This window comes from Oncorhynchus clarkii, chromosome 22 (genome assembly GCF_045791955.1).
Source record: "Oncorhynchus clarkii lewisi isolate Uvic-CL-2024 chromosome 22, UVic_Ocla_1.0, whole genome shotgun sequence".
Taxonomy (NCBI): Eukaryota; Metazoa; Chordata; class Actinopteri; order Salmoniformes; family Salmonidae; genus Oncorhynchus; species Oncorhynchus clarkii.
This window is the reverse complement of record NC_092168.1, coordinates 37,705,205-37,719,535: the sequence shown is the minus strand read 5'-3', so window position 1 is coordinate 37,719,535 and position 14,331 is coordinate 37,705,205. Positions and strand designations below refer to the sequence as shown.

At 45.1% G+C, this 14,331-nt stretch overlaps 1 protein-coding gene across 2 annotated transcripts in view; it reads left to right on the top strand.

Annotated features, from left to right (window-relative positions):
* Nucleotides 1-5,868, top strand: part of LOC139380855 (integrin beta-5-like) — an 87,073-nt gene extending 81,205 nt beyond the window's left edge. Inside the window, exons 14-15 of one of the 2 annotated variants that reach the window (XM_071123986.1) lie at nt 2,940-3,106; nt 3,701-5,868. In XM_071123986.1, the coding sequence (XP_070980087.1) occupies nt 2,940-3,106; nt 3,701-3,796 (263 nt within the window). In that variant the 3' untranslated portion in view covers nt 3,797-5,868. The remainder of the gene's footprint in view (nt 1-2,939; nt 3,107-3,700) is intronic. The other variant, XM_071123987.1, reaches the window with a different exon arrangement.
* The last annotated feature ends 8,463 nt before the right edge of the window (nt 5,869-14,331 follow it).

Below are 14,331 nucleotides of genomic sequence, written 5' to 3'. Positions count from 1 at the left end.
TGGGTCTTTCAGCATGACAATGATCCCAAACACACTGCCCGGGCAACGAAGGAGTGGCTTCGTAAGAAGCGTTTCAAGGTCCTGGAGTGGCCTAGCCAGTCTCCAGATCTCAAACCCATAGAAAATCTTTGGAGGGAGTTGAAAGTCCGTGTTGCCCAGCAACAGCCCCAAAACATCACTGCTCTAGAAGAGATCTGCATGGACAAATGGGCCAAAAAACCTTGTGAAGACTTACAGAAAACGTTTGACCTCTGTCATTGCCAACAAAGGGTATATAACAAAGTATTGAGAAACTTTTGTTATTGACCAAATACTTATTTTCCACCATAATTTGCAAATAAATTCATAAAAAATCATTTTTTTATTTTTTTTTTCTCATTTCGTCTGTCATAGTTGAAGTGTACCTATGATGAGAATTACAGGCCTCTCTCATCTTTTTAAGTGGGAGAACTTGCATAATTGGTGGCTGACTAAATACTTTTTTGCCCCACTGTACGTATTTGATCACCTACCAACCAGTATGAATTCCGGCTCTCACAGACTTGTTAGTTTTTCTTTAAGAAGCCCTCCTGTTCTCCACTCATTACCTGTATTAACTGCACCTGTTTGAACTCGTTACCTGTATAAAAGACACCTGTCCACACACTCAATCAAACAGACTCCAACCTCTCCACAATGGCCAAGACCAGAGAGCTGTGTAAGGACATCAGGGTTAAAATTGTAGACCTGCACAAGGCTGGGATGGGCTACAGGACAATAGGCAAGCAGCTTGTTGAGAAGGCAACAACTGTTGCCGCAATTATTAGAAAATGGAAGAAGTTCAAGATGACGGTCAATCACCCTCGGTCTGGGGCTCCATGCAAGATCTCACCTCGTGGGGTATCAATGATCATGAGGAAGGTGAGGGATCAGCCCAGAACTACACGGCAGGACCTGGTCAATGACCTGAAGAGAGCTGGGACCACAGTCTCAAAGAAAACCATTAGTAACACACTACGCCGTCATGGATTAAAATCCTGCAGCGCACGCAAGGTCCCCCTGCTCAAGCCAGCGCATGTCCAGGCCCATCTGAAATTTGCCATTGACCATCTGGATGATCTAGAGGAGGAATGGGAGAAGGTCATGTGGTCTGATGAGACGAAAATAGAGCTTTTTGGTCTGAACTCCACTCGTCGTGTTTGGAGGAAGAAGAAGGATGAATACAACCCCAAGAACACCATCCTAACCGTGAAGCATGGGGGTGGAAACATCATTCTTTGGGGATGCTTTTCTGCAAAGGGGATAGGACGACTGGATGGATGGGGCCATGTATCATGAGATCTTGGCCAACAACCTCCTTCCCTCAGTAAGAGCATTGAAGATGGGTCGTGGCTGGGTCTTCCAGCATGACAATGACCCGAAACACACAGCCAGGGCAGCTAAGGAGTGGCTCCGTAAGAAGCATCTTAAGGTCCTGGAGTGGCCTAGCCAGTCTCCAGACCTGAACTCAATAGAACATCTTTGTAGGGAGCTGAAAGTCCATATTGCCCAGCGACAGCCTCCGAAACCTGAAGGATCTGGAGAAGGTTTGTATGGAGGAGTGGGCCAAAATCCCTGCTGCAGTGTGTGCAAACCTGGTCAAGAACTACAGGAAACGTATGATCTCTGTAATTGCAAACAAAGGTTTCTGTACCAAATATTAAGTTCTGCTTTTCTGATGTATCAAATACTTATGTCATGTAATAAAATGCAAATTAATTACTTAAAAATCATACAATGTGATTTTCTGGATTTTTGTTTTAGATTCCATCTCTCACAGTTGAAGTGTACCTATGATAAAATTACAGACCTCTACATGCTTTGTAAGTAGGACAATCTGCAAAATCGGCAGTGTATCAAATACTTGTTCTCCCCACTGTATATGATTGTGGACTACAGGAAAAGGAGGACCGAGCACGCCACCATTGTCATCCACTGGGCTGTAGTGGAGCAGGTTGAGAGCTCCATGGTGTCCACATCACCAACAAACTATCATGGTCCAAACACACCAAGACAGTCGTGAAGATTGCCCGACAAAACCTATTCCCCCCTCAGGAGACTGAAAAGATTTGGCATGGGTCCTCAGATCCTCAAAAAATTCTACAGCTGCACCATCGAGAGCATCACTGCCTGGTATGGAAATTGCTCGGCCTCCAACTGCAAGGCACGACAGAGGGTAGTGCGTACAGCCCAGTACATCACGGGTGCCAAGCTTCCTGCCATCCAGGACCACTATACCAGGCGGTGTCAGAGGAAGGCCCTAAAAATTGTCAAAGACTCCAGCCACCCTAGTCATAGACTGTTCTCTCTGCTACCGCACGGCAAGCAGTACCGGAGCGCCAAGTCTAGGTCCAAAAGGCTTTTTAGCAGCTTCTACCCCCCAAGCCATAAGACTCATGAACAGCTAATCAAATGGCTACCCAGACTATTTGCATATCCTCCCCAGTTTTACGCTGCTGCCTCTCTGTTTATTATCTATGCATAGTCACTTTAATAGCTCTACCTTCATGTACATATTACCTCGACTAACCGGTGCCCCCGCACATTGACTCTGTACCGGTACCCTGTATATATAGCCTCGCTACTGTTATTTTACTGCTGCTCTTTAATTATTTGTTACTTTCATTTTTAACATATCTATTTTTTACTTAACACTTATTTTTCTTAATACTGCATTGTTGGTTAAGGGCTTGTAATTAAGCATTTCACTGTAAAGTCTACACCTGTTGTATTCGGTGCATGTGACAAATAAAATTTAATTTGATGTCTCTTTATTTATCCTGTCTATTTAAATGTTCCTGTCTATATCTCTCGTTGTATATTTGTCTTAATCTTTGAGTATTTTCTTTGTTCCTGTGTATATCTGATTTTTTATAACCTTTGTTTTATGTTTGTTTGTTTGCCTCTCCTCCCGTCTCCAGAGTGTGGCGCAGCGCCGGACGCCATGACGGTCCTCCTGGCGGTGGTGGGCAGTATCCTACTGGTGGGCATCGTGCTGCTAGCCATCTGGAAGCTGGTCATCACCGTGCACGACCGCAGAGAGTTCGCCCGCTTCCAAAGCGCACGCTCCCGCGCACGATATGAGATGGTGAGGAAGGGGAGTAACCTGCCTACTTCAGTGATTTACATATGAAAGGTTGAATTTATGAGACTGACAATTTTCTGCCAAATACTGTAGTTATGGGAATCATTGAGAAGGATAACTGTCCTATCTATTACACTGACTACAGTATCTATCAAATGAAAGGCTGTGAATTACTGTTACTGACTGTTTTGGGCCAGAGTAGATCTATAGAAGTAATGCATGTCTGAGAAGGATAGGATATATGCACATTCCATTTTAAATGTTGAGATGTAATGTAGACGTCTAACAGTTGTGGAATTTCAAGGTCATTGAATCTTATTGTGGTGTACCTTTTGAACAGTTTCCAAATATAACACTCCAGCTCACTGAAGACGTATGTAGGATCTGGGATGGGAACATAGTTGTGTATGATATGATCGGTGTGATCAGTGTCAACAGCCTAAGTTGAAGCATCCGCAGGAGAAAAAACATAAACAACAGAGCTGTTTGGAAAACTGACTGTTCCAAAGTTCAGAGGCTGCACCTCAAATGTCCACCCTGCCTCGACATGTGCATTTTAATCAACTGACTGACCCATTTTTCTCCCCCCCCCCCCAGGCCTCCAACCCCCTGTACAAGCAGCCCATCTCCAACGACTATGTAGAAACCGATTTCAGTATGTACAGCAAGTCTTACAACGGAGCAGCCCACTGACCACCTCCACACGGGGTGTTGTTGTGGCGGGGGGCACGGCAGGACCGGTCCAAGTAGAGAACCAAGAGGGCTGGGAAATGAAAAAATAAACTCAACCATCTATCTGATCTGCCGAAGACTTATGACGAACTGAAACAGAAGTGAAAATAGTAGTCTGGATTGTTTCTGGGGAACCTGTGGCCTTTTTTTCTCTCCCTGACTGAGAAGGGAAAATACCCACTGCCATGACGTGATGAGATGTGACTGAAAGCTCTGGTCGGCCCTGTGTGCTTTACTGGGCTCTGGTCTGCCCTGTGTGCTTTACTGGGCTCTTGTCTGATCTGTGTGATTTACTGATGTCAGTAGAATTCAGCCCAGAGGACGAGCAGCAACATTCATGGACTCTTGGTCTGGAATTTGTTTAAAGAGGACAGAGTTAATATGTGCTCCTCCGAGTCTTTTCTCCAACTAACAAGCAGATGTTATATAAACAAAATGGACTTCGTAGACAGAACAATGAAACCATGTCTTTCACTGACAATTTGAGTGAATTTACCAACTTTATAGTACATAAACCATAACCCCTCCTTCACATAAGCAGCAATATATATATATATATGCATAGTCAAATTCAATTCTGTACAGACAGGCACACAAGGCATCAAGTTGTATTTTGTTTTTTTTACTCTGAAAATGCCTTTCCTGACAGTCAACTATGCATCCTTCTTCATAACAAGTGGAAATATTCAAAATTGTAACGTTACATCAGCAGGAGTCGTTCAGGTTCATGACATAAAAAGAGCACATATTTTTGGGTGACGATGACGTTGACATCATGGTACTAAACATTAAAAGAGCACTAGTTTTCTTACCCTTGTTTTACACGACAGATGAGGATGTTATTAGGAGAGTCTCATAAAGTGACTAAGAATCTCTCTATTCTCATTGTGTTGTTGTTACACGCCATTTGCACTCTAGTCTTGATCTGTTTAGTTAGCCTGGACCCAGATCTGTTTGTGCTGTATCCAACCCCTATGGTCATTGTCATTGCCAAACAAATAGATACATTTGGATACATCACTAAGAGATCTGGCCCCAGGCTACTATTAAGTATGGCTGCAATAACCCCTGCTGTCATGCTGTGAGGGTGGGTGGGTGGAGAGGCTGGGAAGGCCTCTAAGCTGTGTTGACATGAGACATAACTCTCCCTCACCCATTCCCACAGGAAGAGGCAGGACTTTAACATGGCACTGGAGTAATGAAAGTGCTTCAGTATGAGTTGGGAGGGTTAACTCCTCGTCAAATGTGTTCTGTGACCTTTTTTGTGATGGTGTGTGTGTGTGTGCGAGACAGACAGACAAAGGGCGGAGAGAAGGAGTGTGTGCGTGCCAGCGTGAGAGTGTTTGAGACAAGGGGGGGGGAGAAAGAGTGTTTGAGACAGAGAGAGAGAGCGTTTGAGACGGGGAGAGAGAGTGAGTTTGAGACGGGGAGAGCGAGAAAAAGAGAGGGAGAGAGAGAGAGTGTGTTTTAGAGAGGGGCCGAGTGTTTTTGAGACAAAGGGAGAGAGAGAGAGAGAGAGAGAGAGGTGTATTTGAGACAAAGGAAGAGAGAGTGTGTGTGTGTTTGAGACAAAGGAAGAGTGTGTGTGTGTGTTTGAGACAAAGGGAGAGCAAGAGTGTTTGAGACAGAGAGAGAGAGAGGGTGTGTTTGAGACAAAGGGAGAGAGTGTGTGTGTGTTTGAGACAAAGAGAGAGAGGGTGTGTTTGAGACAAAGGGAGAGAGTGTGTGTGTGTTTGAGACAAAGGGAGAGAGAGCGTGTGGATGCGCCAAATGTAATAAGAGTCACATAATAACTGTCTCACAGTTGCGTTGTGCTTACTTGTGTCTTGGCACCCTGTGGGGAAGTGCATTAGCCCATACCTTTGTGAGTTCAACAGTAAAATATACATTCTCCAGCATCCTTCCTGTACAGCATTGATAATTCACCAATCGAGACCAGTAGATTTACAACACTACTACATGCACACTTCATTCTGCACACAGAGCAGGAATACAGAAAACAGCAATAAATTGATGACATAAAAGCAAACGTATAGCCCACTTATTTGACGTTTATTCCCTGTGGTGACCCTCTTGCAATTTTTTACCTGTGCAGCAATCGTGAAATTATACATTTTGAAATAACAAATTAACAGCCGGTCTGTAGTTGTTTTTGAAGGAAATTAACTGTAAGTGGTGGAGGGTGACACCGAACATTAACTAAGAAAGGCATGAATGAATTGGGGGTGTGGCTCTGAACCAGGGCTGCTGTGTCTGTGTGTGGCTCTGAACCTCAGGTGACAGGGCTGCTGTGTCTGTGTGTGGCGCTGAACCTCAGGTGCCAGGCAGCTGTGTCTGTGTGTGGCTCTGAACCAGGGCTGCTGTGTCTGTGTGTTGCTCTGAACCTCAGGTGACAGGGCTGCTGTGTCTGTGTGTGGCTCTGAACCAGGGCTGCTGTGTCTGTGTGTTGCTCTGAACCTCAGGTGACAGGGCTGCTGTGTCTGTGTGTTGCTCTGAACCTCAGGTGACAGGGCTGCTGTGTCTGTGTGTTGCTCTGAACCTCAGGTGACAGGGCTGCTGTGTCTGTGTGTGGCGCTGAACCTCAGGTGCCAGGCAGCTGTGTCTGTGTGTGCGTGTGTTCAAACATCTGTTCTCCCTCTTAACCAATAAGCAGAAATCCATCATCCTCATGTATGGTCCTCTGATCATATAGAAACAGATGAAAGGTGGTCTGGTCTCTGATTCTGTCATTTACACCTCCCCAACGTAGCTCATCTACACCTCCCCAACGTAGCTCATCTACACCTCCCCAACGTAGCTCATCTACACCTCCCCAATGTAGCTCATCTACACCTCCCCAATGTAGCTCATCTACACCTCCCCAATGTAGCTCATCTACACCTCCCCACCGTAGCTCTACACCTCCCTAACGTAGCTCTACACCTCCCTAACGTAGCTCTACACCTTCCTAACCTAGCAGGCGTAAAATTAACACCTTCCTAACCTAGCAGGCATAACAGAAACACCTTCCTAACCTAGCAGGCGTAACAGAAACACCTTCCTAACCTAGCAGGCGTAACAGAAACACCTTCCTAACCTAGCAGGCGTAACAGAAACACCTTCCTAACCTAGCAGGCGTAACAGAAACATCTTCCTAACCTAGCAGGCGTAACAGAAACACCTTCCTAACCTAGCAGGCGTAACAGAAACACCTTCCTAACCTAGCAGGCGTAACAGAAACACCTTCCTAACCTAGCAGGCGTAACAGAAACACATTCCTAACCTAGCAGGCGTAACAGAAACACCTTCCTAACCTAGCAGGCGTAACAGAAACACCTTCCTAACCTAGCAGGCGTAACAGAAACACCTCCCTAACGTAGCTCTACACCTCCCTAACGTAGCTCTACACCTCCCTAACGTAGCTCTACACCTTCCTAACCTAGCAGGCTTAAATTAAACACCTTCCTGGTTTCCCAGCACTCTGCTGTCGACCATGACGTCCCTCACCATGTGCTTCTCTCCTCAGCTAAACCAGTTATGTGTAACGGTTGTCGTCTGGAGAAAGAGAGGAGGACCAATGCGCAGCGTGGTAAGTGTCCATTATTTTAATAAAACAACTGAACACTCAAAAAACCGACAAACGAACAGTTCTGTAATGCGCAACAAAACACTGAACAGAAAATAAACACCCACAAAACCCAGGTGGAAAAAGGCTACCTAAGTATGATTCTCAATCAGAGACAACTAACGACACCTGCCTCTGATTGAGAACCATACTAGGCCGAACACAAAAACCAACATAGAAAAACAAACCTAGACTGCCCACCCCAACTCACGCCCTGACCATACTAAAACAAAGACAAAACAAAGGAACTAAGGTCAGAATGTGACATGTATTAGTTGCATAAATTCAGCATATTTTTCCGAGTTCAAATGACCTGCAAATAAGACTCATAGAAGAAGTAACAACCCAAATGAATGTCAAACACATGGAACTATTTGTTATTCCGTTTTCAGAGAGCTTGATGGTTCACATGAGCTGGAAAATGCATACTATTTTCTTGCTGCTAACTGCATAGTTTTGGAAGACACCAAGTATAGAGGGAAGGGGGGACTAATGCTGGGATATGGAACATGTCTATGGGACTGGATGGGCTGTTATTTCAGCCTGAAGTGAGGTCATAAATCTCCTCCAATCCCCCGCCAGCGTTTACAGACACACACACATCCATCCAGCAAGCCAGCACACTCCAATGTGAAGATATTCTACCAGAGCAGTCGGGGCCCAACCTCTGTCCAGGTTTCAGTTGTGGGGGGAAAAGTAGGTTAGCTTGTTAGTTTATTCTCTCTGCCGGACAAACGGGGACTTACAGAGAGGACTGTTAAAATAGAGGCTACAGGGACTTCCAGTAAGGTCAGTGAAACATTTACTATGGGCTAACTCTGCAAATAGCACTGCTGGGTGATTTGAAAAGTCAATCGATCAATACTATAATAACTCTTAGCAAAAATGTTTACCTTTAATTACCTTTAATCTGTAAAAGATAGATGTGAGGGGTTGAGGGTAGCTGAAGGCTGGGACTAAAAACAAACAAATAGCCTAAGTATTATTGTCCATTAAGTTTACTACAATTAGGGGAGGAGTGGTAAGGTTAGGGGGAAATAATAAAGAAGGAAAATATATTTAAAAAGTCTATATTTCAAATATATCTATTTACAAAACAATATACAGTGTCTTCGGAAAGTATTCAGACCCCTTGACTATTTCCACATTTTGTTACGTTACAGCCTAATTCGAAAATTGATTGAAAATATATATATCCTCATGAATCTAAACACAATACCCCATAATGTCAAAGAAAAAAGAGTTATAAAAACTCTGAAATATCATATTTACATTACACTCAGTACTTGGCTGACGCACTTTTGGCAGAGATTACAACCACGAGTCTTCTTGGCTGCGATGCTTCAAGTTTGGCACACCTGTATTTGGGAAGTTTCTCCCATTCTTCTCTGCAGATCCTCTCAAGATCTGTCAGGTTGGATGGGGAACGTTGCTGCACAGCTATTTTCAGGTCTCTCTGTTGTGAATCCAGCCAACATGTCAGATTTTAAAAACGCTTTTCGGCGAAAGCAAACAATGTTATTATCTGAGGATAGCACCTCTGTAAACAAAGAGAGAAGCATATTTCAACCCTGCAGGAACGACTTACCTTTGACGAGCTTCTTTTGTTGGCACTCCAATATGTCCCATAAACATCACAAATGGTCCTTTTGTTCGATTAATTCCGTCGATATATATATATCTCCAAAATGTCCATTTATTTGGCTTGTTTGATCCTGAAAAACACTGGTTCCAACTTGCGCAATGTGATTACAAAATATCTAAAAAGTTACCTGTAAACTTTGCCAAAACATTTCAAACTACTTTTGTAATACAACGTTAGGTATTTTTTAACGTAAATAATCGATCAAATTGAAGACGGGATGATCTGTGTTCAATACAGGAAGAAAACAAACTGTAGCTAGCTTTCTGGTCACGCGCCTCTATCTAACAGTACACTACAAGTGACCCTCGTTCAAATACTGCCCCCTGTCACCAAGAAGTTAACAAGAAATTTGTGGAGTGGTTGAAAAACTAGCTTTCGTGACTCCAACCTAAGTGTATGTAAACTTCCGACTTCAACTGTATATAATACTGTACGCTTTCTTGAATTTGTTCTGGATTTGGGGACTGTGAAAAGACCCCTGGTGGCATGTCTGGTGGGGTAAGTGTGTGTCAGCGCTGTGTGTAAGTTGACTATGCAAAGCAAACAATTTGGGATTTTCAACACATGAATGTTTCTTATTAGAGGAAGTGATACAGTCAGTCTCTCCTCAACTCTTTGCCAAGACAGACTAACATGCATAGTATTTATATCATCCCTCTGATTACTATGACGAGTAAGAGCTGCAGCTTAACTAGGTCTTCCTTACAGCACTCGACCACATGACTGGACAATTATCTGGTCCCTGCAGGACTTGCTTTTTGGAATGTGGTGTCAAAAAAGCAGAGCATCTCTTTATTATGTACAGACCTCGCCCCATCTTTACAACCATTTAATCTATATGTTTTGAACATGACAGTTTACAATCTAAGGTAACAGCAAGTAATTTAGTCTCCTCAACTTTTTCAACAGCCACAACATTCATGATCAGATTCAGCTGAGGTATAGAACTTAGGGAATGATTTGTACCAAATACAATGCTCTGTGTTTTAGATATGTTCAGCACCAGTTTATTACTGGCCACCCATTCCAAAACAGACTGCAACTCTTTGTTAAGGGTTTTAGTGACTTCATTAGCTGTGGTTGCTGATGTATATATGGTTAAGTCATCAGCATACAGTACATCAACACAAATACTTTGTTTAAATACAGCAGTAGGTCATTGGTAACAAATTTAAAGAGTAGAGGGCCTAGAGATCTGCCCTGCGGTACACCACACTTTACATGTTTGACATTAGAGAATCTTCCATTAAAAGAAAACCTTTTGAGTTCTATCAGATAGCTCTGAATCCATGATATGGCAGATGTTGAAAAGCCATAACACATACATTTTTTCAACAACAGGTTATGGTCAATAATATCAAAGGCTGTGCTGAAATCTAACAGCTCCCACAATCTTTTTATTATCAATTTATTTCAACCAATTATCAGTCATTTTTGTTAGTATCGTACATGTTGAGTGCCCTTCTCTATAAGCATGCTGAAAGGCTGTTGTTAATTTGTTTACAGAGAAATAACATTGTATTTGGTGAAACACAATTATTTCCAATAGTTTTCTAAGAGCTGGCAGCAAGCTTATAGGTCTGGTGTTAGAACCAGTAAAGGCCGCTTTACCACTCTTGGGTAGCACAATTACTTTGGCTTCCCTCCAGGCCTGAGGCAAATACTTTCCTCTAGGCTCAGATTAAAGATATGACATATAGGAGTGGCTATAGAGTCAGCTACCATCCTCAGTAGCTTGCCATCTAAGTTGCAATGCCAGGAGATGTGTCATTTATTGATCGTTAACAATCATTTTTTCACCTCTCCCACACTAACTTTACAAAATTCAAACTTGCAATGCTTTTCTTTCATTATTCATTATTTTTATGCCTGAATACGATGTCTCACTGTTCCTGCCTAAGTTTGCCCACTTTGCAAGTGCAGTAATCATTTAAATAATTGGTAATATCAATGGTTTTGTGATGAATTAGCCATCTGATTCGATAAAAGATGGAGTTGAATTTGTCTTCCTGACAATAATTTAATTTAAAGTACTTTTTTAAATAATTTGTCATGTATTGTCATGTTGTGTGTTTCTGTCCTTTCCCTTCACCCTGTCTCCCTCTGCTGGTCGTTGTTAGGTTACCTTTTCTCCCCCTCTTTCCCCCAGCTGTGCCTTGTCTCCTCCTAACTACCCATTCACCCCGTTTCCCACCTGTTCCCTTTTTCCCTCTGATTAGGTCCCTATATCTCTCTCTGTTTTTGTTCCTGTCCTTGTCGGATTCTTGTTTGTTGTGTTTCATGCCTGAGCCAGACTATCGTCATGTTTGCTGTAACCTTGTCCTGTCCTGTCGGAATCTGCCGGTCTATCTGAGCCTACCTATGTTTGGTTATTAAAGAAGCTCTGTTTAAGTTAGTTCGCTTTTGGGTCCTCATTCACTCACCGTAACAGAAGAATCCGACCAAGAATGGACCCAGCGACTTCGGATCCTCTCCACTCAGCCGTCGAGATCCAGGGAGCGATGCTAGGCAGACACGAGCAGGAATTGTCTGCTGCTCGACATGCCGTTGAGACCCTGGCCACCCAAGTCTCCAACCTCACAGAACAGGTTCACCATCTCCGCCTCGATCCACCGGCCACTTCCAGGGCTTTCGAATCTCCGGAGCCCAGAATCAATAACCCGCCGTGTTACTCTGGGGAGCCCACTGAATGCCGCTCGTTCCTCACCCAGTGTGATATTGTGTTTTCTCTCCAGCCCAACACTTACGCCAGGAGCACTGCTCGTGTCGCCTACGTCATATCTCTCCTTACTGGACGGGCTCGTGAGTGGGGCACGGCAATCTGGGAGGCAAGGGCTGAGTGTACTAACCAGTATCAGGACTTTAAGGAGGAGATGATACGGGTTTTTGATCGATCTGTTTTTGGGGAGGAGGCTTCCAGGGCCCTGTCTTCCCTATGTCAAGGCAATCGATCCATAACAGACTACTCTATTGAGTTTCGCACTCTTGCTGCCTCCAGTGGCTGGAACGAGCCGGCTTTGCTCGCTCGTCTTCTGGAGGGTCTCCGCGCAGAGGTAAAGGATGAGATTCTCTCCCGGGAGGTTCCTTCCAGCGTGGATTCCTTGATTGAACTCGCTATTCGCATTGAGCGACGGGTTGATCTTCGTCACCGAGCTCGTGGAAAGGAGCTCGCGTTCTCCGTTGCCCCCCTCTCCGCATCACTACCATCTTCCTCTGCCGGCTCGGGAGCTGAGCCTATGCAGCTGGGAGGTATCCGCATCTCGACTAAGGAGAGGGAACGGAGAATCACCAACCGCCTCTGTCTCTATTGCGGTTCTGCTGGTCATTTTGTCACTTCATGTCCAGTAAAAGCCAGAGCTCATCAGTAAGCGGAGGGCTACTGGTGAGCGCTACTACTCCTGTCTCTCCTTCAAGATCCTGCACTACCTTGTCGGTCCATCTACGCTGGACCGGTTCGTCAGCTTCCTGCAGTGCCTTAATAGACTCTGGGGCGGAGGGCTGTTTTATGGACGAGACCTGGGCTCGGGAACATGACATTCCTCTCAGACAGTTAAGGGAGTCCACGGCCTTGTTCGCCCTGGATGGTAGTCCTCTCCCCAGGATTCAGCGTGAGACGCTACCTTTAACCCTCACTGTTTCTGGTAATCATAGCGAAACCATTTCTTTTTTGATTTTTCGTTCACCTTTTACACCTGTTGTTTTGGGCCATCCCTGGCTAGTTTGTCATAATCCTTCCATTAATTGGTCTAGTAATTCTATCCTCTCCTGGAACGTCTCTTGTCATGTGAAATGTTTAATGTCTGCTATCCCTCCTGTTTCCTCTGTCTCTTCTTCACAGGAGGAGCCTGGTGATTTGACAGGGGTGCCGGAGGAATATCACGATCTGCGCACGGTGTTCAGTCGGTCCAAGGCCACCTCTCTTCCTCCACACCGGTCGTATGATTGTAGTATTGATCTCCTTCCGGGAACCACTCCCCCCCGGGGTAGACTATACTCTCTGTCGGCTCCCGAACGTAAGGCTCTCGAGGATTATTTGTCTGTAGCTCTTGACGCCGGTACCATAGTCCCCTCCTCCTCTCCCGCCGGAGCGGGGTTTTTTTTTGTCAAGAAGAAGGACGGGTCTCTGCGCCCCTGCATAGATTATCGAGGGCTGAATGACATAACAGTTAAGAATCGTTATCCGCTTCCTCTTATGTCCTCAGCCTTCGAGATCCTGCAGGGAGCCAGGTTTTTCACTAAGTTGGACCTTCGTAACGCTTACCATCTCGTGCGCATCAGGGAGGGGGACGAGTGGAAGACGGCGTTTAACACTCCGTTAGGGCACTTTGAATACCGGGTTCTTCCTTTCGGCCTCGCTAACGCTCCAGCTGTCTTTCAGGCATTAGTCAATGATGTCCTGAGAGACATGCTGAACATCTTTGTTTTCGTTTACCTTGACGATATCCTGATTTTTTCACCGTCACTCCAGATTCATCTTCAGCACGTTCGACGTGTCCTCCAGCGCCTTTTAGAGAATTGTCTTTTTGTGAAGGCTGAGAAGTGCACTTTTCATGCCTCCTCCGTCACATTTCTCGGTTCTGTTATTTCCGCTGAAGGCATTAAGATGGATCCCGCTAAGGTCCAAGCTGTCATTGATTGGCCCGCCCCTAAGTCACGCGTCGAGCTGCAGCGCTTTCTCGGCTTCGCGAACTTCTATCGTCGTTTCATCCGTAATTTCGGTCAGGTGGCAGCTCCTCTCACAGCCCTTACTTCTGTCAAGACGTGCTTTAAGTGGTCCGTTTCCGCCCAGGGAGCTTTTGATCTCCTCAAGAATCGTTTTACATCCGCTCCTATCCTTGTTACACCTGACGTCTCTAGACAGTTCGTTGTCGAGGTTGACGCGTCAGAGGTGGGCGTGGGAGCCATTCTTTCTCAGCGCTCCCTCTCTGACGACAAGGTCCACCCATGCGCGTATTTTTCTCATTGCCTGTCCCCGTCGGAACGTAACTATGATGTGGGAAACCGCGAACTGCTCGCCATCCGGTTAGCCCTAGGCGAATGGCGACAGTGGTTGGAGGGGGCGACCGTTCCTTTTGTCGTTTGGACTGACCATAGGAACCTTGAGTACATCCGTTCTGCCAAACGACTTAATGCGCGTCAGGCGCGTTGGGCGCTGTTTTTCGCTCGTTTCGAGTTCGTGATTTCTTATCGTCCGGGCTCTAAGAACACCAAGCCTGATGCTTTATCTCGTCTCTTCAGTTCTTCAGT